This window comes from Nuphar pumila, chromosome 16, assembly GCF_984573655.1.
Source record: "Nuphar pumila chromosome 16, dmNupPumi1.hap1.1, whole genome shotgun sequence".
In the NCBI taxonomy this organism is placed as follows: domain Eukaryota; kingdom Viridiplantae; phylum Streptophyta; class Magnoliopsida; order Nymphaeales; family Nymphaeaceae; genus Nuphar; species Nuphar pumila.
The window spans coordinates 47,242,123-47,267,977 of record NC_143264.1 but is presented as its reverse complement, the minus strand read 5'-3'; the positions used below and the strand labels follow the sequence as shown (position 1 = coordinate 47,267,977).

Sequence of the window (25,855 nt, the reverse complement as noted above, 5' to 3'; positions counted from 1 at the left end):
GATTTTTTCTTGAAGAAAGAATTGACGAGCAAGGTCTTTTTGGGTAAACATACCTTTCATGAAGAACAATGCTTCATTTGCCATCCGAAATTTGGCAATGTTGGCGCAAATCTTGAGCTCCACATTGTTCATGAACCAAGCAAGAATCTTGGCATGCTTACTTTCCCAATCTTCCATTTTAGATTGGTGATCTTCAATGGCCTTCATGCGGGCATCTCCTTCAAGAGCTTTTTCTTGGTCGCCTTCCATCTTAGTTAGTTGGAGTTGCGGTTCCGGAATGGTGCCCATGACGTATCCCCAAAGCTTTTTCCCTTTGAGGTTGTTTTCCATGGCGGCGGCCCACATCATGTAGTTGGAGCCATTGAGTTTGAAGGAGAGATCAATCTTTTGTTCTCCTTCCATAATAACCACTCACAAGAGGATAAAAGAAGAGAGAAACAACAAGAAACAAATATAGCTACACAACTAGCTATATTAAGAAGAAGAGCATACACAAGGCTCTGATACCATGTAATGAAATATGCGGAAAGGCAAAGAGTGCACTAAGCACTTACAACATCTACTAATGAACAAACAAAAGGGCTAATACCCAAACTCACAAGAGACAACACAACATAAAAATATAAATGTCTCTTATTGAAAGAGAGAGAGCTCTCAAGAGTGAAAAATACAAGAGGGGTTCACCCCTATTTATACACAAAAGAAGGAGAGGAGGAGTGGCCATATGGCCTTAAAAGAAGAGCCACCTAGGGGCTCCCATGGAGTCGTTGGGAGCCCCCAACGGTCACAAATGTGACCGTTGGGGGGCCCATCGACTCCATGGTGGGGCCCCTTTTAGGTGGATAAAAAACCAAAAAATAAAAAGGAAATTTACAAAAAGAAAGAAAAGAAACAAGTACCCCTATCGGGTACTTGTGAAATGACTAAAATACCCCTATCGGGTATTTTAGATTATACAAATATATATGTATATAAATATATACATATATATGAATTACATATATTTTAACAGGTGGCTCAACTGGAGATGATTCAACATGTATTTGTGAGTCATTCAACTCCCTACTCAAGCCGAAGGAAGGACAAGTAGTCTGACATGTTTCTCCTGTATTAGCAAAAAGATTTGCGCTCATCCATGGATCATATACTTCTAATTCTCGAGATGGCAACGCTGCAGAGTCATTGACCTGAAAATTTCGTACGTCAAAAACAACATTTCTGGAGGTCCTAATACGTTTTGTAGTAGGATCATAGCATCGATAACCTTTGTATTCATCTGCATACCCAACAAATCTGCACTTGACAGCCTTGTCCTGAAACTTATTTCGCAGAGATGAATCAATATGTACATAACATACACAACCAAAAATACGCAGCTCATCGTAAGAGGGATTTTGCCCGAATAAAGTATAATAGGGAGATTTCTGATCCAAAAGTGTTATAGGAAGACGATTTATGATATAAACAGATGTGTGAAAAACTTCTGTCCAGAGACTAACGGGCACATTGCTATCATGTAACATGCTCATCGCGCTCTCAACAATATGCCTGTGTTTCCTCTCTGCAACCCCATTTTGTTGAGGAGTATGAGGGCAAGAAACATGTCGACTTATTCCTTTATCCCGAAGAAAGGCAATAAACTCGTTCGATGAATACTCTCCTCCACCATCACATTGTAAATGCACAATATCACAAGCAAACTTTGTTTTGACCATCGAATGGAATTCCCGAAATATTTGAAAAACTTCATGCTTGTGTTTTAAGAAATATATCCAAGTATAACGGGAATAGGAATCAATAAGGATAACATAGTAACGACTGCCCGAAAGAGAAGGAATAGGTGCGGGTCCCCAAACATCAGAACAAATAATCTCAAATGGCTTTGAAGCTCTTTTATTTATAATATGAAAAGGAAGAACATGACTCTTGCAGAGTTCGCATGAGAAACATTTTTTATTATTATCAGAAAATGAACATAAACTAGACTCTGGAAGGAGACCATCAGATACAAGGTTTTCAACGAAACCTCGATTACAATGTCCCAAACGACTATGCCAAATATCTGGCTTATTACAATGAGATGAATTAAATACTGCCAATGAAGGAAAAAGCAAAGACTCTGAAGGCGAAGACACTGAAGAATGCTTGGACGACTTCAACTGGAGGACTGGGACTGAAGACGAAGATACTGAAGGGATCTCCTTGAAGACGTACATGTTTCCTTGTCGCTCCCCCTTAGCGAACGTCTCCTTCGTTCGTAGATCCTTAACATAAACAGAAGAGGGAGTAAATTCGACGGAAGAATTCATATTGTCAACAAGTTTAGCTACAGAGACAATGTTCTTTTTAATATTAGGAGCAAGAAGGACATTGGACAAGTGAAGTGAGGACGTTGACATAGGGATATGTGCATTGCCAGTATGACTAATGGAGTGATAAGTTCCATCTCCCGTAACTATACTACCCTTTTCAAAATAAGGCAATAAGTGAGATAACTTACCCGCATTACCCGTAACATGTGTGGCGGCACCTGAATCAACATACCATTCGCCTTGTTCATTTTGCCTGATCGTCATCTGTGACAATGCTGATAACAAAAGTTGTTGCATATCTGTGGATGGCCCTTTTGTGTCCACAGCAATAGCGGATTTATTTTCAATTTTGTTTAATTTTCCTCTATTCTGTGGATTGAACCAGCAATCAGCTTTCACATGTCCTCTTTTGTTACATAAGAAACAAGTGGGCACTCTCCTCTGATTCCCTGTGTTAAAACCCCCTGAAATATTGGGTGTAGGCAAGATACCACGTCCTCCCTGCCCAAAACGTCCGCGGCCTCTGCCTCCTTAATGCCCTACATTCCATCGTCCAAAACCTACAGAAGTGTCCATGGCCAAAACTGAATGAGGTCGAGCTGATTCATTTCCTTCTGCCCTTTGCTTCATAATCATCTCATGCTGGAGAAGTTTCGCTTGGAGGTCGTCAAAAGTGGGCAAGTGAGGAAGGCATGATAAAGCTATGGTAAACATGTCAAAATCAGGACCCAATCCATTGAGGAGTTGTTGAACTTTATCTTTATCTACAATAGCACTTCCAACAACAGCCAATTGATCAGTAATACTCTTCAAGCAGCCTATGTATTCCATGACTGTCATGGATCCTTTCTTCAAACTTTGAAATTCATTTTTTAAGAACATAACTCGGGATTCTAATATCTGAGAGTAAGTCTGTGACAGCTTACTCCACAGATCCGCCGCAGTGCAATCATCTGAAATAGTAACCAACACTTCTTGAGAGAGTGTTGACGTAATATAAGCAACTAAAGACTGATCTCGCTTCCTCCAAACTGTATACTCTGGATTCTTAATGGAAATGGTAATTGTGTCACCTTTCTCATCCTTGGTTTCCTGCAAAATAAGCCGTGGAGGTATAGGAACTAAACCATCCAAATGTTCATCGAGATCCTGACTCCGTATAAAATAAAGGATTTGCCTTTTCCACGTCAAAAAATTAGAATGAGTAAGTTTTTCTGTAACAAGCTGGCTCAAGAAATTGGCAGAGGGACCGGATGATGAAGACGAAGAGTAATCCATATCAGTAGAATAATGAATAAGCAAACAAGATGAATGAAAAGAAATAAACAGATTTGGGATCACTTAATCAATCAGTAAAAACTGTAACAAGGCAGATACTTGTACGACCAAAAAATGTTGCACAAAGAACACTAAAACAACAACTAAGAAAGGAAAGGAAACTTGTGGAATCAAAACTGGTTTGAAATAAAAAGGGAACACAGATGATAGAGAAACATAAAAGAGAGAACTTAGGATGAACACAGTCGATGAGTACGCTGAAGGAGGAACACGCTGAAAGGAGGATACGCTGTGAAGATACGCTCTGAAGATACACTGTTTCAGAAGGTGGAAATCTGTTGTTTTATATAAAGTACGCTGAAAGTACCAACTTTTAGAAAGAGGAACTGGTACGCTGAAAATACCAACTTTCAGAAGGGGAAAATCTGTTGTTTCAGAACTTCTTCACGAACAGGGAGTTCTGTTGTTCACGCTGACCCCATCTCGATGAACACGCTGAAGAAGGAGGATACGCTGTTTCAGAAAAGGGAGATCTGTTGCCACTTTAACACAGGGAGTTCTGATGTTCACGAAGGAGGATACGCTGTTTCAGAAAAGGGAGAACTGTTGTGAAGATATACTGAAGGAGGATACGTTGTCGATGAACACGGGAGATCTGTTCACGCTTCAAGATACACTGAAGGAGGAGGCTCTGATACCATGTCAGTTTTTTATTTCTGATACAGCGTCTACAGGTAACAGGGCGAGAGAGAGGGAGAGAGAGAGAGAGAAAGAGAAACCAATGGCTGGGGCGGCTCACACAGCTCGACCTCCAAGCCCTAACCATTTAATATATACAGCAAATGTACAACTATCCTTGTAATATCAGAGATATTACAAGGATGCCATTAATGATAGTAAAACAACATGTGCTTCATTAACATACCATGCATATGGATCTGGATCCAGATCCATACGCAAGCTATATTTTAACAGGGGTTACCTGGGCTGTCGGAGGGAGAGAGGTCGCCTGGGGAGGTGGGAGGTCATCGGGCTGCCTCGACGGAGAGGGCTCACCGGCGTCGGTTCAGCGACGAGAGAGAAAGAGAGAGAGAGAGAGAGAGTTGGGGGAGAGGCTCGAACGCCTCTCCTCCCCCTTTCTCGCTCCTTTAGTAGAGGGCGCAGGGAGTGGGCGGCCCCCTGTATGCCGCTTCTTGCCAGCCCCTGAAAGCCCGTTCGACGGGCTGGGGCTGGCTCGGGTATGAATCCGGGTCGGGTCCAGGTCCGTTTTTTTTTTGGGGTTTTACAGGAAGCCTCCGTCGTGAACTGTTGAAGGAGTGCTATGATACACTATGGGTCGGTCATCTACGTTAGGAGCAGACCTTAGCACTTCTTGAGTGCGGCTACTATTGGCCACAGATGAGAGACGATATGGAGGGGTATGTGTGAACATGCCTCTTCTGCCAGCACGACAAAGAGACCAATCAGAAGACTGTCAGCCTCCTTGAGCCTCAGCCTATTCCAGAACGTCCTTGGGAAAGCATTTCCATGGATTTCATTGTTAGTCTGCCAAAGGTAGATGGCTTCAGCTCCATCCTGGTGGTGGTGGATCGTTTCTCTAAGTATGTCACATTCATCCCAGCTTCGAAAGAGTGCCCCGCAGAGAAGACTGTGGAGTTGTTCGTGAAGCATGTTGTGAAGCACTCGGGTGTACCAAGAAGTATTGCGAGCAATCGCGATACTCGCTTCACAGGCAAATTCTGGTGTAAAGTGTTTCAGCTACTTGACTCTAATCCACTATTTTCAACAAGTTTCCACCCATAGACGGATGGGCAGGCAGAGCACATCAACGAACTATTGAAGCAGTATCTCAGGCACTTTGTTAGTGTCAATCAGAAAGACTGGGTGAAGCTCCTAGACGTGGCCCAATTCTGCTACAATCTTTAGAAGAGTGAGTCTTCAGGCCACAGCCCATTCGTGATAGTCAGGGGGCAGCAATCGTTGACTCCATATACTCTAGCCACACAAGAGAAGGGAAGGTCATCCTTTGCCTATCAGTTTGTTCGATATTGGCATGAACAGACGAAGCTGGCGAAGGCGTTTCTACACAAGGCGGCTAAGAGAATGAAGAAGTGGGCGGACAAGCATCGTCGGCCTGCTGAGTTTCGAGTTGGGAACCAAGTGTTGGTGAAACTTTATCCTGATTGCACAAGCATCTTCCATGGACGGTACCGCGGACTAATCAGGAAGTATGAGGGACCATTCACCATCACCAAGAGAGTGGGTAAGCTGGCGTACAAGCTGAACCTGCCCCGAACTTCAAGGTGCACCTGGTGTTTCTGGAACGTAGCGTGCCACAACGCACTTCTATCTTGTAGAGGATCTTGACAACACAACGAGTTGAAAAGCATCTCAGCAACATCTTTTGTCACAAGGTCAACTACTTTGGAGAAGCGAAGTATTTTGTGCAGTGGGAGGAAGCAACGAAATCGACGTGGGAGTCAACATTCTGGATGAAGAGCCGTTATCCAAATGAAGTCAGGGCTTACCATGAAACAGATGGTGTCGAGGGCGGCATATGATTTTAAGGGGGGAGCATGTTCCCTTGTGACCTACTTTGTACAGTTGTGTCTAGACTCTAGAGTCTGTTTTGCTTTGGTTGAGTCATGATGTAAGTGTTGAGTCACTTGTAACTTTTTCCGAGACACCCTTATACCTCGGTTCATGTTGATCAATACCATGAAGGGTTAGCCTGTAGATCTGAGTTATAAGATGCCCTTAGGCAAAATTGTGAATGAATGCAAATGCGTTGATCTTTCTTTGTTCACCCTCGTTGTGATTACCTTCAAGTGATTGCAATTTCTCTCCCTCTCTTCTCTTTCGCTCTCTTGCACTCTCTATACTCAAAGCTTCCAAAGCGGCAAGCGAGCGACCGGATAGGCTTGCGGCGGTAAGGAAGGACCGTCGCGTCGCACTGGCCTGTTGAAGAAATAGGCCCATGACACAAATGGTAAAGTTAAGAATTCATGTGTTTGTAAAGTATTTTTGCTCATTCACTAATAATTTCTTTCATTAATCAACAAAATGTATTCATAATAATTCAAATTGGCAAGTTATCCGACCTGGTATATCTTACTTGTACAGTCAATAACATGAACAAGCATTTACAACATCAAACTGATCGGCAACAAAACTACCTTAAGCCCTAGGACACCTGCTTCAAGAAGACCTTCTAGAGAGGTCAAGTTGAAGGCATTCTCAGGTACAAGTCCACCCCAGAAACCTGCATAGTTAAAGATGCCATAGAAAAAATGCTTAAGAGGAAGATGAATGCCAGAAGATTATGGAAGCCCAATGCACTAAACATTTTAGTTGAAAACCAAAAAGTTAACACTTCACATTACAAAGGCAGGAAGCAAATGTCGGATTCCATTAGTTGACATATTTAACACAAAAAAATAGTTTAAAAACCATACCAACATCAATGTAAATGTTGTTTTTTGCCGCATCCACCTAGCACACGAAATCACAGAAAAACAAATACATCAAACTCAATTACACATAAATAATGATTAAAATCTTAATATCATTTTATGAACCCAGAAAACATACCTAAGAAAACAGTCATTACAGAAGTATAGGAATTTGAGATGGAAACTAAGACATGCTTTAACTGATTCATTCTTTCAATACAACAGGTCATTAACATTGAACAAAAAGAATATTAAGGTATATAGAATGGAACTTTTGGCTGGTCACCAATTTTTAACTGAATCATAGTCATGTGTAAGAGGCTAGCATGAGTGGAGGGCAACTGATGATGTAAATGCATCTAATATCAAAAGTATAGTGTCACTGCCACTAAACAAACGAGAGACACCAGTTCTCTACTGCTCTCATCAGATGCATAAATCCAAGAAAATCTACGTGATCATGAATCAGATGCTAGAAAGTTAACTTCTGGACTTCTGGTGTATGACACATAGAGAGCCTCAGATTGAATTAAGGGCATCAGAATATCGAGCAGATTTGTTGGATAACATCAACACTTGACAAGGAGATATCTCAGGTTACGAAGTGAGGCGTCCACAGTGACATTCTTTCAACAGTATCACAGTCATGTGTGGCTACCTATGTAACATGGGTGCTTCTGCACCCCTGAAGTGTTAAAATGTATTGATTCATATTTGTTAAGATCATGGTTGCCAGTCGAGGAAGCGGGAGCAGGAAGCGAGGCACTTTCAAAATTTTAGGAAGCGGGAAGCGTGGGACGACTGAGAAGCTATGTCACATGGGTGTGGGTGCGACACGAGTGCAGCGCAATTTTAAAAATTTTGGACACGGGGACTAGGCTATATATATAGATATTTTTTAAAATATATATATAATAATATATAACTCCGCCTGTGTATAACTGTTTAGTTATACAGTGACGGTCCCAAGCCCGGACAAAGGAGGAGGGTTGCGGTAGGCATGTGATAGCCAACATAAAAACTTAGTCATACCCTATGAAAATGAACCAATATGAGAATTTCGTTGGGGCGTTCCCTACTGAGCGACGCGCTGTACTCTGTAGGCCCGGAGGCAGTGATAAATGGGAAAGGGTTGCTAGGTCGTCGCCCAGAAGCGACGCGTCACACCGGCGCCCGGGTGTGGTGTCAAATAAGCAAGGGTTCCCTCACTTTGTTGGACGGGTGGGGGTAAAGAAGTTAGTCCAAGACCATAAAATTAGGTTAGTCACTTGGAACATAGGGTCTTTAACTGGTAAGTTGGTAGAGTTAGTAGATGTTATGTGTAAGAGAAAGATTGATATTTTATGTCTACAAGAGACCAAATGGGTAGGTGAGAAAGAAAAAGTGATAGAACCTTGGGGATATAAGATTTGGTATACTGGAATAAATAGGAATAGAAATGGAGTAGGGATTGTTATGAGTCGTGAGTTTATAGATAATGTAGTTGAGGTCCGTAGGAAGGGTGATAGGATTTTGCTTATTAAATTAGTATTAGGTACGGACTTTTTTAATATTATTAGTGTTTATGCACCTCAAGTAGGTTTAGATGATTCCATTAAGCATCAATTTTGGGAAGATTTAGATGGAGTAGTACAAGGGATATCTTATGGAGAAAAGCTTTTCATCGGCGGTGACCTTAATGGACATGTAGGCATTAGTAGAGGTGGATTTGAGAGTATCCATAGAGGCTATGGTATAGGAGAAAGAAATGAAAGTGGGGAAAGGATTTTAGATTTTTGTTTGTCCTATGATATGATCGTAGCAAACACTTGGTTTAGGAAGAGAGAGTCTCACCTAGTAACATTTAAAAGTGGGGTTAATACAAGTCAGATAGATTTTTTCCTACTTAGAAAGAGAGATAGGGGTTGTTGCATCGATTGTAAGGTTATACCGGGAGAAAGTGTAGTTACACAATATAGAGTCTTAATTTTAGATCTTAGAATTAGACAATGCCGCAAAAGGGATAGACATAGGATAGATCCTAGAATTAAGTGGTGGGCACTGAAAGGAGCTAAACAAGGAATGTTTGTAGAGCAGGTAGTTAAGGAAGTTGATTGGTGTCTCGAGGAGGATTCAGAATCAATGTGGAATAAGATAGCAGGTGTCATGAGAAAGGTGGCTAAGGAGGTATTGGGTGAGTCTAAAGGCGGTGCACCACTAGGTAAGGATACATCATGGTGGAACGAGGATGTCAAATTAGCTATTAAGGTTAAAAGAGAGTGTTATAGAAATCTAAGAGTCGTGATAATGAGAATTTGGAGAAGTATATGATAGCAAAGAAGCTAAAAAAGTAGTTCGAAACGCGAGGGCTAAGGTATATAAGGAGGTTTATGACAAGTTGGATACCAAAGAAGGCGAGAAGGATATTTATAGGCTTGCAAAGATGAGAGATAGGAAATCGAGGGATTTGGGTATGGTTAGATGTATCAAAGATGAAACGCAAAGGGTTTTAGTCAAAGATGAGGAGATTAAAGAGAGATGGAAAGATTATTTTGATAAGCTATTTAATGAAAGTCATGCCCAAGATCTTGGAGACTTCTTCATTCCTTTTCATGAGATAAATCGTGACTTCATGCGCAAGATTCAAAAGAAAGAAATTGCAGAGGGTTTGAAGAAAATGAAATCAAGAAGGGCAGTTGGCCCAGATGGTATACCTATCGAGGCTTGGAAATACTTGGGAGAGAAAGGTTTAGAATGGTTGACAAATCTCTTTAACAAGATTTGGCGGACAAATAAGATGCCTAATGACTGGAGGAAGAGTACTTTGGTGTCTCTATATAAGAATAAAGGTGATATACAAGATTGCACAAACTATCGTGGTATAAAACTCATAAGTCATACTATGAAACTTTGGGAGAGGGTGATTGAGTCTAGGTTGAGGAAGGTTGTCATGATATCAGAGAATCAATTTGGTTTTATGCCTGGAAGATCAACTATGGAAGTTATACATCTTCTTAGACAACTTATTGAAAGATATAGAGAGAGGAACAAAGATTTGCATATGGTTTTTATTGATTTGGAGAAGGCATACGATAGAGTACCTAGGGACGTTCTCTGGTGGACAATGATGAAGAAAGGTGTTTCTCTCAAGTACGTTAGTATAATTAAAGATATGTATGAAGGAATAGTAACCAATGTCCGCACTTGTGGAGGGGTGACAACCAATTTTCCGATAACGGTTGGGTTACATCAAGGATCTGCTTTAAGCCCTTTCCTATTTGCGATAGTGATGGATGAGCTTACGAGATCAATTCAAGAAAATGTACCGTGGTGTATGTTGTTTGCTGATGATATTGTTTTGATTGATGAGTCTAGAGTTGGGGTTAATGCCAAGTTAGAATTATGGAGACAAACATTGGAAGCTAGAGGTTTTAAGTTGAGTAAGAGTAAGACTGAATATATGGAATGTCGGTTTAGTAAGCAACGAAGTAATGATGGGAGTGTAGTGAAGCTTGGTGAGCAAAAAATACCGGTGAATGATTATTTCAAATATTTGGGATCCATCATTCAAAAGTATGGAGATATTGATGGAGATGTAAATCATAGGATAAAGGTTGGGTGGATGAAATGGAAAAGTGCAACTGGAGTGTTGTGCGATCGTAGAATGCCATTGCGGTTGAAGGGAAAGTTTTATAGGACGACTATTAGACCCGCTTTACTATATGGTACGGAATGTTGGGCTGCCAAGAGACATCATATTCAAAAAATGAGTGTAGCTGAGATGCGGATGCTTAGATGAATGTGTGGAAATACAATAAAAGATAAAATTCGGAACGAGGAGATACGTAAGAAGGTAGGCGTTGCACCCATTGAAAATAAGATGAGAGAGAATCGTTTACGGTGGTTTGGACATATTCGGCGAAGGCCTAATGATGCTCCAGTCAGAAGGATGGAGAAATGGGAAAATATATTAGTTAAAAGAGGTCGGGGTAGGCCTAGGAAGACTTGGATGGAGATGATAGGAAAGGATATGAATGCTTTGAACCTCACCGAGGACATGTCATTGGATAGAAATGATTGGAGGAAAAGGATTCATGTGGAAGACCCAAAATGAATTTCTTTGTTGGTTCATATCGCCGATCCCAATTGTTTTGGGATGAAGGCGTAGTTGTTGTTGTATATAGATAATAATATATCCAGTGTGTGCATATATGTGGATATTGTCCTCTAAAGTTTGGCACCAGCATGAGTGTTTTTACAAACTTTGCAAATTGTACTTTTGCCCTTGCAGAAATGGGGGTCGGGGGCTCCCCTCGGCTTTTTTTTCTGGGGCTTATGTTTGAGACTCATGCTATATATATATATATATATATATATATTTTAAATATATAAAAAGATCATTTTTTTTTGTTTTTTGCCCTAAAAATAGACATTTTTTAACTCAGTCAACGTTGACCAAGTCCAAAACAAGGACGGACTCGGCCTCGACTCGTTGACCGAGTCCGACTCGGTGTTAACCGAGTCCGACTCGGTGTTAACCGAGTCTGAGCCGTGTCCGAAGTCGCACCCGTGTCGGGGCGTGTCGACTCGGGTGCGACGCCTCCCTAGCCGAGTTTGTGTGACTGTAAAACCCACAATTCAAAAAAAAAATGTATTGGACCCAGGCCGGGTCGGGTCAGGTCCGGACCCGACCCGACCCGGGCCCCTTTTCATTATGGTTTTAATAACCCAACACAGGAGAAAGGGTTTTGAGAAAACCCTTTCCCCTGTGCGCCGCAACCTTTCCCGCGCCTGCGACCCGATAAGGGAAGCCAATCGAGGCTTCCCCGATTTTTCGCCCTCGAGCTCTTTAAGAGCACTGTAGGGAGGGCGAGGGGAGGCACGCCTCCCTCTCGAAGCCTTCGATCCCCTCGCGATGACCCCCCTCCTCCGTTGCTGCGCTCGCCACCAGCGCCGTCGCTGCGATCGACGCCGGCCACCGCCTCCCAGGTACGCCTCTCCTCCTCCCTCTTCTCCTCCTCACCCCACCTCTCTGTCACCTCGCTGGGAGGCCGACAGGCGGCGCACGGCCCCTGCCGCGCCCTCCCGCCTCTCCTGTGCTCATCGGAGGGCCCGACAGGTGGCCTACGAGGCCCCTGTCGTCCCCTCTTCCCTCTGGGGCTGCGTCGGAGTGCCGACAGGGGACGAATGGCCCCTGCGACACCCCCTCACCCCTGTGGGTGATAGGGAAACCGACCGGAGGTCGGTTGCCCCCTGTCGCCCCCGTCCCGAGCTCTCTCCCTCTCTCTGTCGGCAGGGGTTGGCCCCCTGCCGCTTCTCGACTGTCGGCAAGGGATGGCCCCCTGCCGCCTCTCGACTGTCGGCAAGGGCTAGCCCCTGCTGTCTCATGGCTGTCGGCAGGGGTTGGCCCCCTGCCGCCTCTCGATTGTCGGCAGGGGCTGGCCCCTGCCTCCTTGTTGCGGTCGGCAGGGGCTCAGCCCTTGCCGTTTCAATGTTATCGGCAGGGGCTGGCCTCCCCTGCCGCATCGATGCAGTCGGCAGGGGCTGGTCCCCTGCCGTCTCGTGCTGTCGGCAGGGGCTGGCCCCCCCTGCTGCTTCGTTGCAGTCGGCAGGGGCTGTCCCCCTGTCGTCTCGTGCTGTCGGCAGGGGCTGGCCCCCTGCCACTTCATTGTTGTCGGCAGAGGCTGGCCCCCTGCCGTCTCATGGCTGTCGGCAGGGGCTCAGCCCCTGCCGCTTCGTGGCTGTCGGCAGGGGCTCAGCCCCTGCTGCTTCGTTGCTGTCGGCAGGGACTGGCCCCCTGCCGCCTCGCTGTTTCGACAGGGGCTCCTCCCCTGTCGCCCCGCTGTTGTCGGCAGGCAGGGGCTCGCCCCCTGTCGCTTGTCTGTTTTCGGCCAGCAGGGGCACACCTTTGCAGCCTCTCTCTTTTTCGATCGACAGGTCTGACTTTCTTTTCTTCGCATGATAAAGAATGTAGCGCTGAATACTCACTTTTGGAGCCTTCGCATCGAACCCCGCTCTGGCTCCGCGGCCTGAGCCTCGTATCATCTACACCCGTAGACGCACGCAGCTGCACGACATCCCGAGGTAGGGGAAATTTGCACGAGGATTTTGGATGAATAAAATAAAATAAGACCCCTGAGATAGAATAGTTATTTTACATACCTGCTTATCTGAAGAAGTATTTAATTTATGAATTGCTAGTCAGTGTTTTACTCGTTCTGATTCTTTTGAAACTACATGCTTAGAGTAAACTCTATGGGTAGACTCATTCTAGAGAGAATCGAGTAGTTTAATTGGTATACCTGTAGGACTTCTTGACTTGTGATTGTCTGTCCTGCATGCTTATCCTTTTGAAATTGCATACTTAATGTAAACTTTGTGAATAGACTCATTTCTGGAGAGAAACCCACTGCAATTACTATTACAATCGAACCTTAAGGCAGGTATGGTATAAATTTGACGAGAGGTCATGGAGTACCTTGAAGTGGGAACTCAACACTTTATTGATATAGATGAGATAATGTCGGCCTCCACAGGCCAATTACTCAAAGAGCAATACATGTCATGTATGGACCAAAAGAATCATAAAACATTATATGTTGCCCTCTCATCATACTTGTACCTCTAAGAAGGTACGATCGTACTTTTGGACAAGTACGTCCCATGTGGGTTACGATGGTTGGATGATGAGGTTGTAGCAACCTCGATGCGTGCATTTAGCACAATGCTGAGATCACATAAATGGTGACCATTCGCCTTCACAGGAAAGATGCTCGAGTGGGTCTAATATGTTAAATTATATATATATAAATATATATACATATACTTATATATATACATTCGTATATATATAAGTATATATACGTATATATATATATATACATAATATAGTTTTTTCTGTTTTGTATAAACCAAAAACCCGATAGGGGTGTTTTGGTAATTCCACCTGTACATTTTCTTTTTTACCTTTTTTCTTTTTTCTTTCTTTCTCCCCTTTTTCTTTTTACTTTTTCCTTTTTCAGTTTTTGTCTTTTAGGACCATAAGGGGCCCCACCTATCTAGTCGTTGGGGCCCCAACAGTCATATTTATGACCGTTGGGGCTCCCAACGAAGGGAGCCCCCTTTATGGTCCTCCTTTATGCTCTCCTCCTCTATATAAAGAGGAGGCTCCCCCATGTAAATGTATGGGTTTTCCACCCTTCTCTTTCTTTCTTCAATAATATCCAACTTATGACTTTAAGTCATTTTCACTTTTGAGAGTTTTGTGTGTGCACTTTTTGTGCTTGTGTTCTTGACTCTTGTGGTCGCTCTTTAAGAGTGCCTTTTGCTCTATTGGTGCTTCCGCCTCTTTTCATTACATGGTATCAAAGCTCGGTTGGTGATTGGGCTTCTCTTTTTGCTATCTTGGAACGCGTGCCTCTCAAAGTTTTTAAGAAATGAAGCATATTTGGTGCCGATGGAACGTGACTTTAAAGTAGAGCTTTCTTTTAAGCTAAATGGGTCCAACTATCTCATGTGGGCCTCCGCTATGGAAAATCATCTAAGAGGTAAAAAACTTTGGGGTTTTGTTATGGGAACTACTCCCGAACCCTCTCTTGTTCTCACTAAAATCGAAAATGAGATTGAAAAAGCTTTAGATGGCGATGAGCGCATCAAAGATATCAATGACCATCAATCCAAAGTTGAGGATTAGGAAAGTAACCATGACAAAATTTTGGCATGGTTTATGAACAATGTTGATCTTAAAAATTGTGCTAATATTGTCAAATTTAGAAGGGCCAATGAGGCTTGGTTTTTCCTTAAGGGTATGTATACCCAAAAGGATCTTGCTCGACAATTTTTTTGTCAAGAAAAAATTTATTCCACCAAACAAATGGATATGAGTGTCCGAGACTATTTTAGCTCTCTAACCCCTCTTTGGGATGAACTTGCCCTTCTTGAGCCTAAATGGGTAGATCCACAAGATATTGAGTTAAGAAGGGAACAAATTGAAAAAGAGCACTTTTTTCAATTTTTTCATGGTCTTCGCCCGGAATTTGAACAAGTTAGGGCATCTCTTCTTCATAGAAGCAAAGCCCTACCTATTGAAGATGCCCTTGCCGAGATATGTCAAGAAGAAACTCAACTTGGCTTGAGCATTAAGAGTAATGAAGTTTTGGCCGTTACTAGGCCCGGATCGAATGTGAAAGCATATAGACCTCCCCATTTTAACAAAAATAGTAATGGGCCTAGAAAGGGAATAATATGCCATTATTGTAATGAACCGGGACACATAAGACCGGTTTGTCCAAAACTTAAAGGAAAGGTAGCCGCGGTTGGAGAAAATTCTCCAAAGAAGGAAGAAGGTGCTAAAGAGGGAGATATCAAAGAAACTCTAAATCACATCTCCGAAGTTCTCCAACATCTTCTTAAGACTTCTCCTTCAACATCCGGAGCCGCCATCGCCTACTCTTCATCACCTCCAGGTATGTGGATACTAGACTCCGGTGCTTCTTTTCATATGACATCTCATAAAAACTCTCTTTCAAATGTTTTTTCCGAACCCATGTGCTATGTTTCAACGGCCGATGGAACATCATTGAAAATTGAAAGTATTGGAACACTTGACTTCAAAAATTCTCAAAACTTTTTTGTTTCTAAAGTAAGAATCGTTCCAAAAATTAATTTAAATCTTTTTTCCGTTTCCCAAATCACCGATCATGGATGCCAAGTCTCTTTCTCACCCAAAGATTGCACCGTGCAGGATCTCCAGTCAGGGAAGCTGATTGGGTAAGGCCATAGAAGGGGTGATCTCTATTTTATGGACTTTTTGACGCTTCCATCTAAGTCATCTTGCAATCTTGTAAAAGACAAAAGTATTGGAATTTGGCATCAGAGACTTGGTCATCCAAATTTTGTAAAAATGTCTCTTTTTCCGTTTTTGAACAATACTTGTAAAGACAATCACATGACTTGTAAAGATTGCATTTTTTGGAAATCTAAAGCTACTCCATTTCCTCAAAGAAGTTACTTTACCACTCGGCCATTTGAGCTTGTTCATTCTGATGTGTGGAGACCCTCCCCTATTTTGTCTAAAGGAGGTTTTTCGTATTATGTGGTCTTTATTGATGACTTCACTCGATTTACGTGGATATACATCCTAAGTCACAAATTCGAAGTCTTCTCCTTCTTTAAAGAATTTCATGCAATGGTTAAAAATCAATTTTTGGGAAATTTATCTATTCTTAGATCCGATTCGGGAGGTGAATATATGTCTAATGATTTTCAAAGCTATTTAAAAGAAAATGGAATTTGTCATCAACGTTCTTGTCCTAACACTCCGCAACAAAATGGTCTTGCGGAAAGAAAGCATAGGCACATAATAGAAACTACAAGAATGTTATTGATTTCAAAAAATATCCCAAAATCCTTTTGGGCCGAAGCGGTTCTAACCTCAACATATCTCATCAATAGAACCCCTTCATCCTCTTTGAAAAATCTTTCTCCATTTGAAAAACTTTACAATATGTCTCCCGATTATAAAAGATTAAGAATTTTTGGATGTAAATGCTTTGTTCTAACTCGCAAAAATGATAAACTTTCTCCTAGGGCTATTGAATGTATTTTCTTAGGATACGGCGAAAAACAAAAAGGATATCGATGTTTTGATATGCTTAAGAACAAACTTTATATCACAAAAGATGTCACATTCCTCGAAGAAGAAAATGGTTTTTCGCACCAACCAAATGAAAATATTGACTATTCCTTCTTATTTGACTTGTTACCTCAAGAAAGCATCATAGATGATCATGTTGATCCTAGTGAACCTCTTAATGAAGATCTTTTTGAACATCCAAATAATGATCAAAACTTAGAAGAAAATGTTTCAAGACAAATACAAGTCTACTCTAGAAGGAATGAAAGAAATCCCCCTTGTGCCCTTGAAAAATTCTCTCAAAGTGAGTTGATTGAAGAGACCACTCAAAGAAGATCAAATCGTATTCCTAAAATACCAAATAGATTCGTTTCTTATGACTCCTTTTCTCCTAATTTTCGAGCATGCCTACTTGCTCTTCACTCCTATCATGAACCATCTCATTACAATGATGCTAAACAATATGCTCATTGAAATGAAGCTATGGAACTTGAACTTAATGCCCTTAAAAAGGCGCAAACTTGGGAAATCATTGATCCTCCCAATGGCAAGAAACCCATTGGATGTAGATGGGTTTTTAAGGTAAAAACTAAGAGTGATGGTTCATTAGAAAGATATAAGGCTAGGTTGGTAGCCAAGGGATATGCCCAAGAATATGGGGTAGATTATGATGAAACTTTTGCCCCAGTTGCTCGAATGACTAGTGTTCGAGCCCTTATTGCTATAGCCTCTGTTAAAAAATGGCCAATCTTTCAACTTGATGTCAAAAATGCCTTTTTGAATGGTAATTTAAATGAAGAAGTTTATATGGAACCGCCTCCAGGTATGAATTTAAATGGAAAAATTTTGAAATTAAAAAATGCCTTATATGGACTTAAGCAAGCTCCTAAAGCTTGGTATGACAGGTTTAATAATGTACTAATCATTGATGATATGATCATCACTGGGAATGACAAAAAGGGAGTAAATGATGTTAAGTCTGTGTTAAAAGATACTTTTGATATGTCTGATCTTGGTTTTTTGAGATATTTTTTAGGAATTGAAGTGGCTTATTCCGCGCGTGGATACATCTTATCTCAAATGAAATTAGCTGCTGAAATTTGTACCAAATCAGGAATATCTGATGAAAAGAAAGTTGAGACTCCCGAAGTTATCAATTCGAAACTAAGACTTGAAGATGGTGTTCTCCTTAAAGATCCAACCCCCTACCGTCAATTAATTGGATCCCTCACCTATCTATCCATCACACGTCCAGACATAGCTCATGTAGTTCATGCAGTGAGCCAGTTTCAGCATGCACCTACTTCGGTTCATATGGCGGCCGTAATGAGAATTGTGCGATATATCAAACATACCATCTCCAAGGGACTCTTCTTATCCTCTTCCTCATCTCTTGAATTGACTGTTTTTACTAATGCTGACTGGGGAGGAAATCTCAATGATCGTATCTCAATTACGGGTCTTTGCATTTTTTTAGGTGAATCTTTCATCTCGTGGAGATGCAAGAAGCAGCAGAAGGTCTCATTATCATCTACTGAAGATGAATATCGGGCTATGTTGATGACAACCATGGAAATTGTGTGGCTCAGAAGTCTCCTTGGTGACATGGGCGTTCTCATTTCCACTTCCACCAAGCTCTGTTGTGATAACAAAAGTGCGATATACATTGTCAGCAATCACACCTTTCATGAGCGGACCAAGCATATCGAAATGGATTGTCATTATGTTCGAGACGAATATCTCAAAGGAACCATCACATTGCCATATGTCACTTCAGAGTATCAACTGGCTGACTTCTTCACCAAGGCGCTCCCAACTCCACGATTCATGTTTCTTCTTGGCAAACTTTCGGTCTTCTCCCCGTAAAGTTTGAGGGGGCATGTTAAATTATGTATATATAAATATATATACATACATATACTTATATATATACATTCGTATATATATAAGTATATATACGTATATATATATATATATACATAATATAGTTTTTTCTGTTTTGTATAAACCAAAAACCCGATAGGGGTGTTTTGGTAATTCCACCTATACATTTTCTTTTTTACCTTTTTTCTTTTTTCTTTCTTTCTCCCCTTTTTTTTTTACTTTTTCCTTTTTCAGTTTTTGTGTTTTAGGACCATAAGGGGCCCCACCTATCTAGTCGTTGGGGCCCCAACAGTCATATTTATGACCGTTGGGGCTCCCAACGACTAGAAGGGAGCCCCCTTTATGGTCATCCTTTATGCTCTCCTCCTCTATATAAAAAGGAGGCTCCCCCTTGTAAATGTATGGGTTTTCCACCCTTCTCTTTCTTTCTTCAATAATATCCAACTTATGACTTTAAGTCATTTTCACTTTTGAGAGTTTTGTGTGTGCACTTTTTGTGCTTGTGTTCTTGACTCTTGTGGTCACTCTTTAAGAGTGCCTTTTGCTCTATTGGTGCTTCTGCCTCTTTTCATTACAATCGGCCCCTGCTGGCACATCAAAAAGGGGACAGGGAGGAGGGGCTCGGCCCCTCCCCTACCGTAATGGAAGCAAGGAGGGGGCTCAGCCCCTCCCCTGCCGTAACGAGAGGAGGGAGGAGGCTCAGCCCCCCCTCCCCTACCGTAACGGAAGCAAGGAGGGGGCTCAGCCCCTCCCATGCCGTAACGAGAGAAGGGAGGAGGCTCAGCCCCCCCTCCCCTACCGTAACGGAAGCAAGGAGGGGGCTCAGCCCCTCCCCTGCCAAAAGGGGCACAGGGAGGGGGTTTGACCCCTCGTGTGGCCACACAGAGAGGTGAGGGAGAGAAGAGACGGGAGAGGTAGAGAGGAGAGAGAGAGTGGCGAACGAAAGAGGGGGAGGTGCGTACCTGGTGGTCGCCGGCGGCGGCATCGTCGGCGTTGGAGGGAGGTTGCAGGTGGCGGCAACGTCGACGTCGGGTTGACAGGGATCTCCAGAGGGTGTAGAGACGAGAGGCGGTGCGGGAGAGAGACATCGAGGGAGGGGTTTCGTGAACCTCCCTCACCTCCCTTGCCTCGACCTTAAAAGGCACGGGAGAGACGATCGGGGTGCCCGACCGCCTGTCCCCCCTTTGGATCCGGGTCGGGTCCAAAACTGGATCCGACCCGATCCAACAAATTTTTTTTTATTACATTATATCTTTCAGAAGAGTTGCCTCATTCCGTTGAAGTATCTCTCCTGTCCCATCACGGTTTCTTCATTCGAGAAATCCATATGGTCGTACCCGCTCAGGTTAAGGGTCAAACCTGTACTTTTCTGCGAGAGGTCATCGATTTCAAAAGCTGATTTAGTCTCAGCAATGAGACGCCCAAGATCATCCCTTTTTCAGGCTTTAGGGAACCCCATCTTCCTCCTTTCGCAAACCCCTTCCGGATTTGTTCGTCCAAACTCCGAAGGTCCCATCATGGTTTCCTCATTCGAGGATTTTGTTTTGGTCGTCCCCTTTAGGTTAAGGGTTAGGCCTGAACCTCGCCCTTCAAGGTATCTTCCTTTTCAGGTTTAGGTTAAACCTGAGTCTCGTTTTGATGAGGTGTTTTCTTTCAATCCCATCATGGTTCTTCCCATCGAGGAATCCATGCTTTGTATATCCATCCAGGATAGGATTTTACTTGAGTTTCATCTCACGAGGCATTTCCTTCAAAAATGTCCCATCAAAGTCCACTTATATTCCTTTCCCCCATTCAATCCATCTTGATATATCTTCGTCTCATCCAGGTTAAGGGTTAAACCTGAGTCATTCCTAAAATTGATCTTGTCTTACCCACGAGACTTGATCAAAATTCTTATTTTCTGCCATTTCGGGATTTTCACCCAAAAGTCTCATCACGATTTCCTCATTTCTTGTTATCTATATATATCATTTTTGAGGATTTCGTCTCCCCAAAACCATTCAGGATAAGGTTTTAAGCCTGAGAAGCCATGTTTTCAAAATAATTCTTCCACACCCAGTTCAGATCTGCTGACTGGGGCATTTTTTTTCAAAATTTGGAGTGTTTTCTTTGCCACTAAGCTCGACTTTCAACCGGCTTAGTAGCAAAGAGGGGCATCTGTCAACACCCCAAATTTTTCAAAATATTATAAATATTCCCTTTTTGCCACTGACTCCATTTTCTGAGTAATTGAGTCACTTTTAAAATCTAAATTCCAGCTTATTTCTCAAATTTTACTGAAATTAAATTTTATATATCTGACTCGATTTCGGATCCGGATCCATTATCAAAATCTAATTCTGAGCTTCGTTATCCAATTTTTAAACCAAATTCTCAAAATTACTAAAATAACTTTTGAAAAGCTCAGACAGTTCATCCGGCATCCGTTTGGATCCATTACCGTATATTCCTCGATTCGAGACCCAAAACTCGAATATTTTCTCAAATACCTTGGATCCAAACCCATTTTCTGAAGAAAATTCCGAAAGATAACCTTGAACTTTCAAAAAACCCTTCTTTTATAAATATTTTTGAAAATTTTGCAAAATTAGTTTAAATTCCTTAGTTTTTTGAGTTTTATTCCAAAAATACAAAAAAAATGTAGAAAATTTCAAGAAAAGAACAAAAAAATAAGAAAATCGAAAAAGAAAACACAAAAATGGCCTTTTAAAAACACCTTTTTGAAAATCAAGTTGTGAAAACACTTTTTAGAAAAAAAAATTTAAAAGGCCTCCGTTTTTAGGAAATTTGATAAAAAATGGGGACCCGATCTGAGAGGGGCCTAACGGACACCTCTTATAAAATCGACCCTCAGGGGGTCGATAATCCCATCCATTATCGACCCCTCCACCTTCATCCCTTTTCCCTGTTCTCTCCCTCTCTTCCAAATTCGGAAGTCTCTGCAAGCCAGAAGAACCAGAGAGCTCCCCTTCTGATTCCACCAAAGGAGTATTGGTTACCTCCTTCAGGACTTCTGCAAAACCAAGGTAAGAAGCCCCTCCACATTTCAGTTTTTTTTCTGTTTTCGTTTTTGTTATTCGTTTTCTTCATTTTGCATCTTTGATTTCCAGTATCAGTTTTTGTGGATTTCTAATTTCATAGAATCTCCTTCCTTACGTACAGATGATCAACGATGCCTCGTAATGGCATCGTTGATTCATCAAGATTTTGATTTTGTATCTCCATTCATTTTACTACTTCCCCTTTATTTTCTTGGGTTTATTCTGATTTCCTGATTCTTGCCCTTATCAACGCACCATAGATGAATGTTGGGTTGCTTGTAGCAACCCCAACGCATCTCTGTGCAACACCAACGGAACACTCATGTTCCTACAATTCCCTTTATGATTTCGCCATTTTCTTTATACGTCATTTTCTTTTGCAATTCATTATTGTTCTACTTTAACTCAATACTATCGTCGATCTACGTCTTCCAATCTGTATAATTTCATTTTGATTCCCCTTTTGTTTTCTTTTTTTTTCTTTTTTTCCTTTTCTCCAGTGTTTCTTCATGCATCTGGGGTAGGATCAATCTGCATTATAGCAATATTGATCCACCTACTGCTATATTAGCAGAGTCTTCTGATTCTGACATCTATTCCTCTGCTCTTCAATTTTTTTTTTTATTATTTGTTTTCCTTTTAGATCAATCGATAATTCCATTTATTATTTATTTTTCGGTCTCTATATAGTTAATTTCTTGTTTTGATATCATGTTATCATCATCGTTTTCCCTTCTCTTTGGATTCTGTAAGGCATTTCATATAATTGACAATTCCTTCTATTTTCTATCTTTGATTACCGTTGGTTGATAGACATGGGGAGTCTGGGCTTTATGGCAGGTGATTTTGGAGAATGACTACTTAGTTTCCATTTGTTTGTGTTTGTTGATCAGTTGTAAAAATTTGTTGATCCCTTTGCCAAATCTATTGTCATTTATATCCATTGACCTCCTAGTGGGATCTAGAGATTTTCTCCACTAACAGAGGTTTGAATTCACAGATCGACTTGTTGGCTTACTTGCTGGGTTATTAATACTCCTTTAAATTTGTTGGTTCTTCTGTTGGGTTCATATATGTGGCTTGCTGATTATTGAATCACTTGTTGAGAGGCGCCCCTTTGAACCTCCCACCTGCGTGAGCACAGATGCTGACGCCATTTCCTCCATAGTTGGTTCAGGCACCAAACTCTGGTTCAGCTAGTGTTCCACCAAATTCTAGCTTCATTCCTGCTAATCCATTTCATTCTCACAGCATTACACCGGTTACACTAGCCTAAATCTCTCATGAATCTTCGGTTTTGATCTTATATTTTCCTGTGAATGTGTCGCATAATCCACTCAGATTTCACTAAGGGTCATAGTGAGCCCTGTTGCAGGGATCCTTTGCGTGATTAAACCCTCTGTGGGATCAAATCCCATTAGCTATACCCTCCCACTTATGGAAGCATTCCACCCATCGCACCTTCATCAGCGTCTGCACCTTGTCAATATCTCCTGCATCCATAAAAAGTTGAAATCTGTAACATACTAAGCATGGGCATTCACCTTTACCCCTTATACTGGTATTGAGGATATTGCGAACCCCTTCGCAATAGGACCATGTTTTGATGCCTGTAATCAATTGGAAAATCATTGCCACAGTCTGGATATTTTCTCAGAACTGTAGAGTTAGTAGATCCCATCATTCTCTTATTTTCAATCAGTTTTTCCTGCTGTGTTCATTTTGATATGTTACCCAGTATCATATGGCACTGATTTCGGTACATATTTCTGTGTAGCTCATTCCAATTCCTCACCCTGTCTATTGAATTTAATCCATATATATATATATATATATATATATATATATATATATATATATATATATATATATATATATGTTTCGCGTTGTTTGGTGTCTGCTGGAATCAAAATACTCATAAAGACCTATGCCAAATATTTCTTGCCAGGTATTATGAATCTCAATACCAAATTCGTGCAATAGTAGAGTTAATTCTTTACTTTTCTTTTTATATTTCCTGCATGTTGCCTTGTATCACATGTACCTTGCATCTGTGTAATAATAAGCAGTATTATATCTGTATGCTGCTATTTATATTGGCATATTGCGAGTCATGGTAATGACTACCCTTTGGAATCAATATGCAGGGTCAATTTGCTGCATTTGCAGTAACTTTCAATGCTGCTGTCCATGGGATATACCATCCTGCTGTGAAAAAAAAAATCTGAATGGGTGTATATCACATTCTCCCAATCATCAGCATTTTCTTAATGTTATTAGATTAATACATGTTGATAATCTCCATCTATATAGGTATAAACACTACAGCTGCACCTTATTACCTCAGCTCCACTGTGCACCAACCCTGCACATTTCCAACAGCCACCTTTATAGCAACATTTTTTGTCCCCTTTTGATATGTATACACTCAACATCCACAGTCCCTATTTGCACCATTATCAGCTGCAACATGTCCTTCACACTTCCTGTTTATCTCTAGCTATTACCACCTCATTACATACCCTGCTACATGTGCACCTTTCACTACACTAGCTGCTGCAAAACACTTTGTTGCCTCACTCACTCACATCATTTCATGTTATATATAGCTGCTGCAAAACACTCCACTGTGCACATTACCCCAGCCACACTATGCAACCAGCCCTCCACTCACCCTTCACAGCATCCATCTTCTCCCAACCCCAACACATGATAACACCACTCTCATGAGCTGCTGCAAATCAGTCTTCAGCACTCATTTGTCAGTAATATTCACATCTATAGCCACTCTAACTGCCACCTACACCACCTCTATCTCACAAACTATTATCCACCTATGTTGCATATATGCCATATATATCTATATATATACATACATATATATATATATATATACATATATATGCATGTATATATATGTATGTATATAAGTATATATCACTTTTTCATCTTTCCGCATCTTAGATCATAAATATCGTGGCATATGAGCATCTCACCATTTGCATTTCGAAATCAATGTGATATATGCATTTCTCTTCTATTTTCATACTAACCAAGTGTTTTGCAGGAGATATAGGGAAATTATGATTTGCTTTCCTAGAATTAGAAACCCTTGTAATTTTAAATTAATTTCCATGATGTAATAGTTAGATAAATTTTACACTATTTACGCTAGACTAGAATGTGAGCATATATATATTTTAGAAAACTGCTTGTTTCATCTCATTTTACCTTCCATTTCAAAATTTCACGAATGTGACCACGAATGGTACGTGCACCATTCTAAATAAAAGGTGATTAAATCCTAAGTTGATGATTTACATCAATGGCCATAGTCAAGATGTGAACAAAACTTAGGATTTTCATCTTTTATGGAATAACATTGGATCCACACTGGAACTCTTTCAAAAAATCATCATATTTTTTTAAATATTTTCTTCTTTTATCAGAGTTTAACTTAAAATTAACTCAAAATATATATCAATGGTCATAGTCAGGATATATTGAGAGTTAATTTCATTTTAAACTCTATAAAAGCACCACAATATGTTATATTCTTCACCTGAATTTAAATATAGATTATTATATAATGCATTCAATGATCATAGTCAGGAATGTATTATATCCTCAATCTTATTTTAATCCACCTAAAGAATGAAATATGCCTTTCAAATCAAATTTCAGAATTCTTTAAATTCATTCATCATTTAGCATAGAATTGCATCATATTTTCAAAAATTCTTTTTCAAAATCCAAGTGATTTCCTTCAAATATCTTCTTCACTTCTCAAATCAATTTTAAAACTCTTGTAAAATTCAAATACCATCTTCAGATTCTAACTCTAAATTCAAAGTCCAATTTGAGTTTGAAATTCATTTCTATATTCAAATTCAACTTTCAATTCAAAACCAAATTCAAATTCAATTCAGCAATCTCAAAATTCAATTTCAAAGTTCAATTTAACTTTGAAATTTCTAATTCATCTTTTGATTCCAAATTCAAACTTCAAATTCAAAGTCCAAATTGACTTTGAAAGTCATTTGTATATTCAATTTCTAAATTTTAATCAAATTTAAAAGTTCAAACTCGAACTTTGAAATTCTAAATTCATTTTCAGGATTCAAATTCGAATTCAAATTAACATCTCAGATCAAAATTCAAAGCTCAATTTAAACTTTGAAATTCTTGATTCATCTTCTAAATTTAAACTTCAAAATCCAATTCTAAAATTAGAATTCAACTCCATTTAGGGATCCATATTTTTAAATCCAA

General features: G+C 40.7%; 1 protein-coding gene across 3 annotated transcripts in view; it reads right to left on the bottom strand.

The window, feature by feature from the left end:
• ALN (allantoinase) overlaps positions 1-25,855 on the bottom strand; it is a 227,226-nt gene that overhangs the window by 161,218 nt on the left and 40,153 nt on the right. For 2 of the 3 annotated variants that reach the window (XM_089992310.1, XM_089992312.1), the window contains 2 exons: positions 7,046-7,082; positions 6,767-6,852 (listed from right to left, as the gene is read on the bottom strand). The exons of the other annotated variant lie outside the window; for it this stretch is intronic. In XM_089992310.1, the coding sequence (XP_089848436.1) occupies positions 6,767-6,852; positions 7,046-7,082 (123 nt within the window). The remainder of the gene's footprint in view (positions 1-6,766; positions 6,853-7,045; positions 7,083-25,855) is intronic. 3 annotated transcript variants of the gene reach the window in all.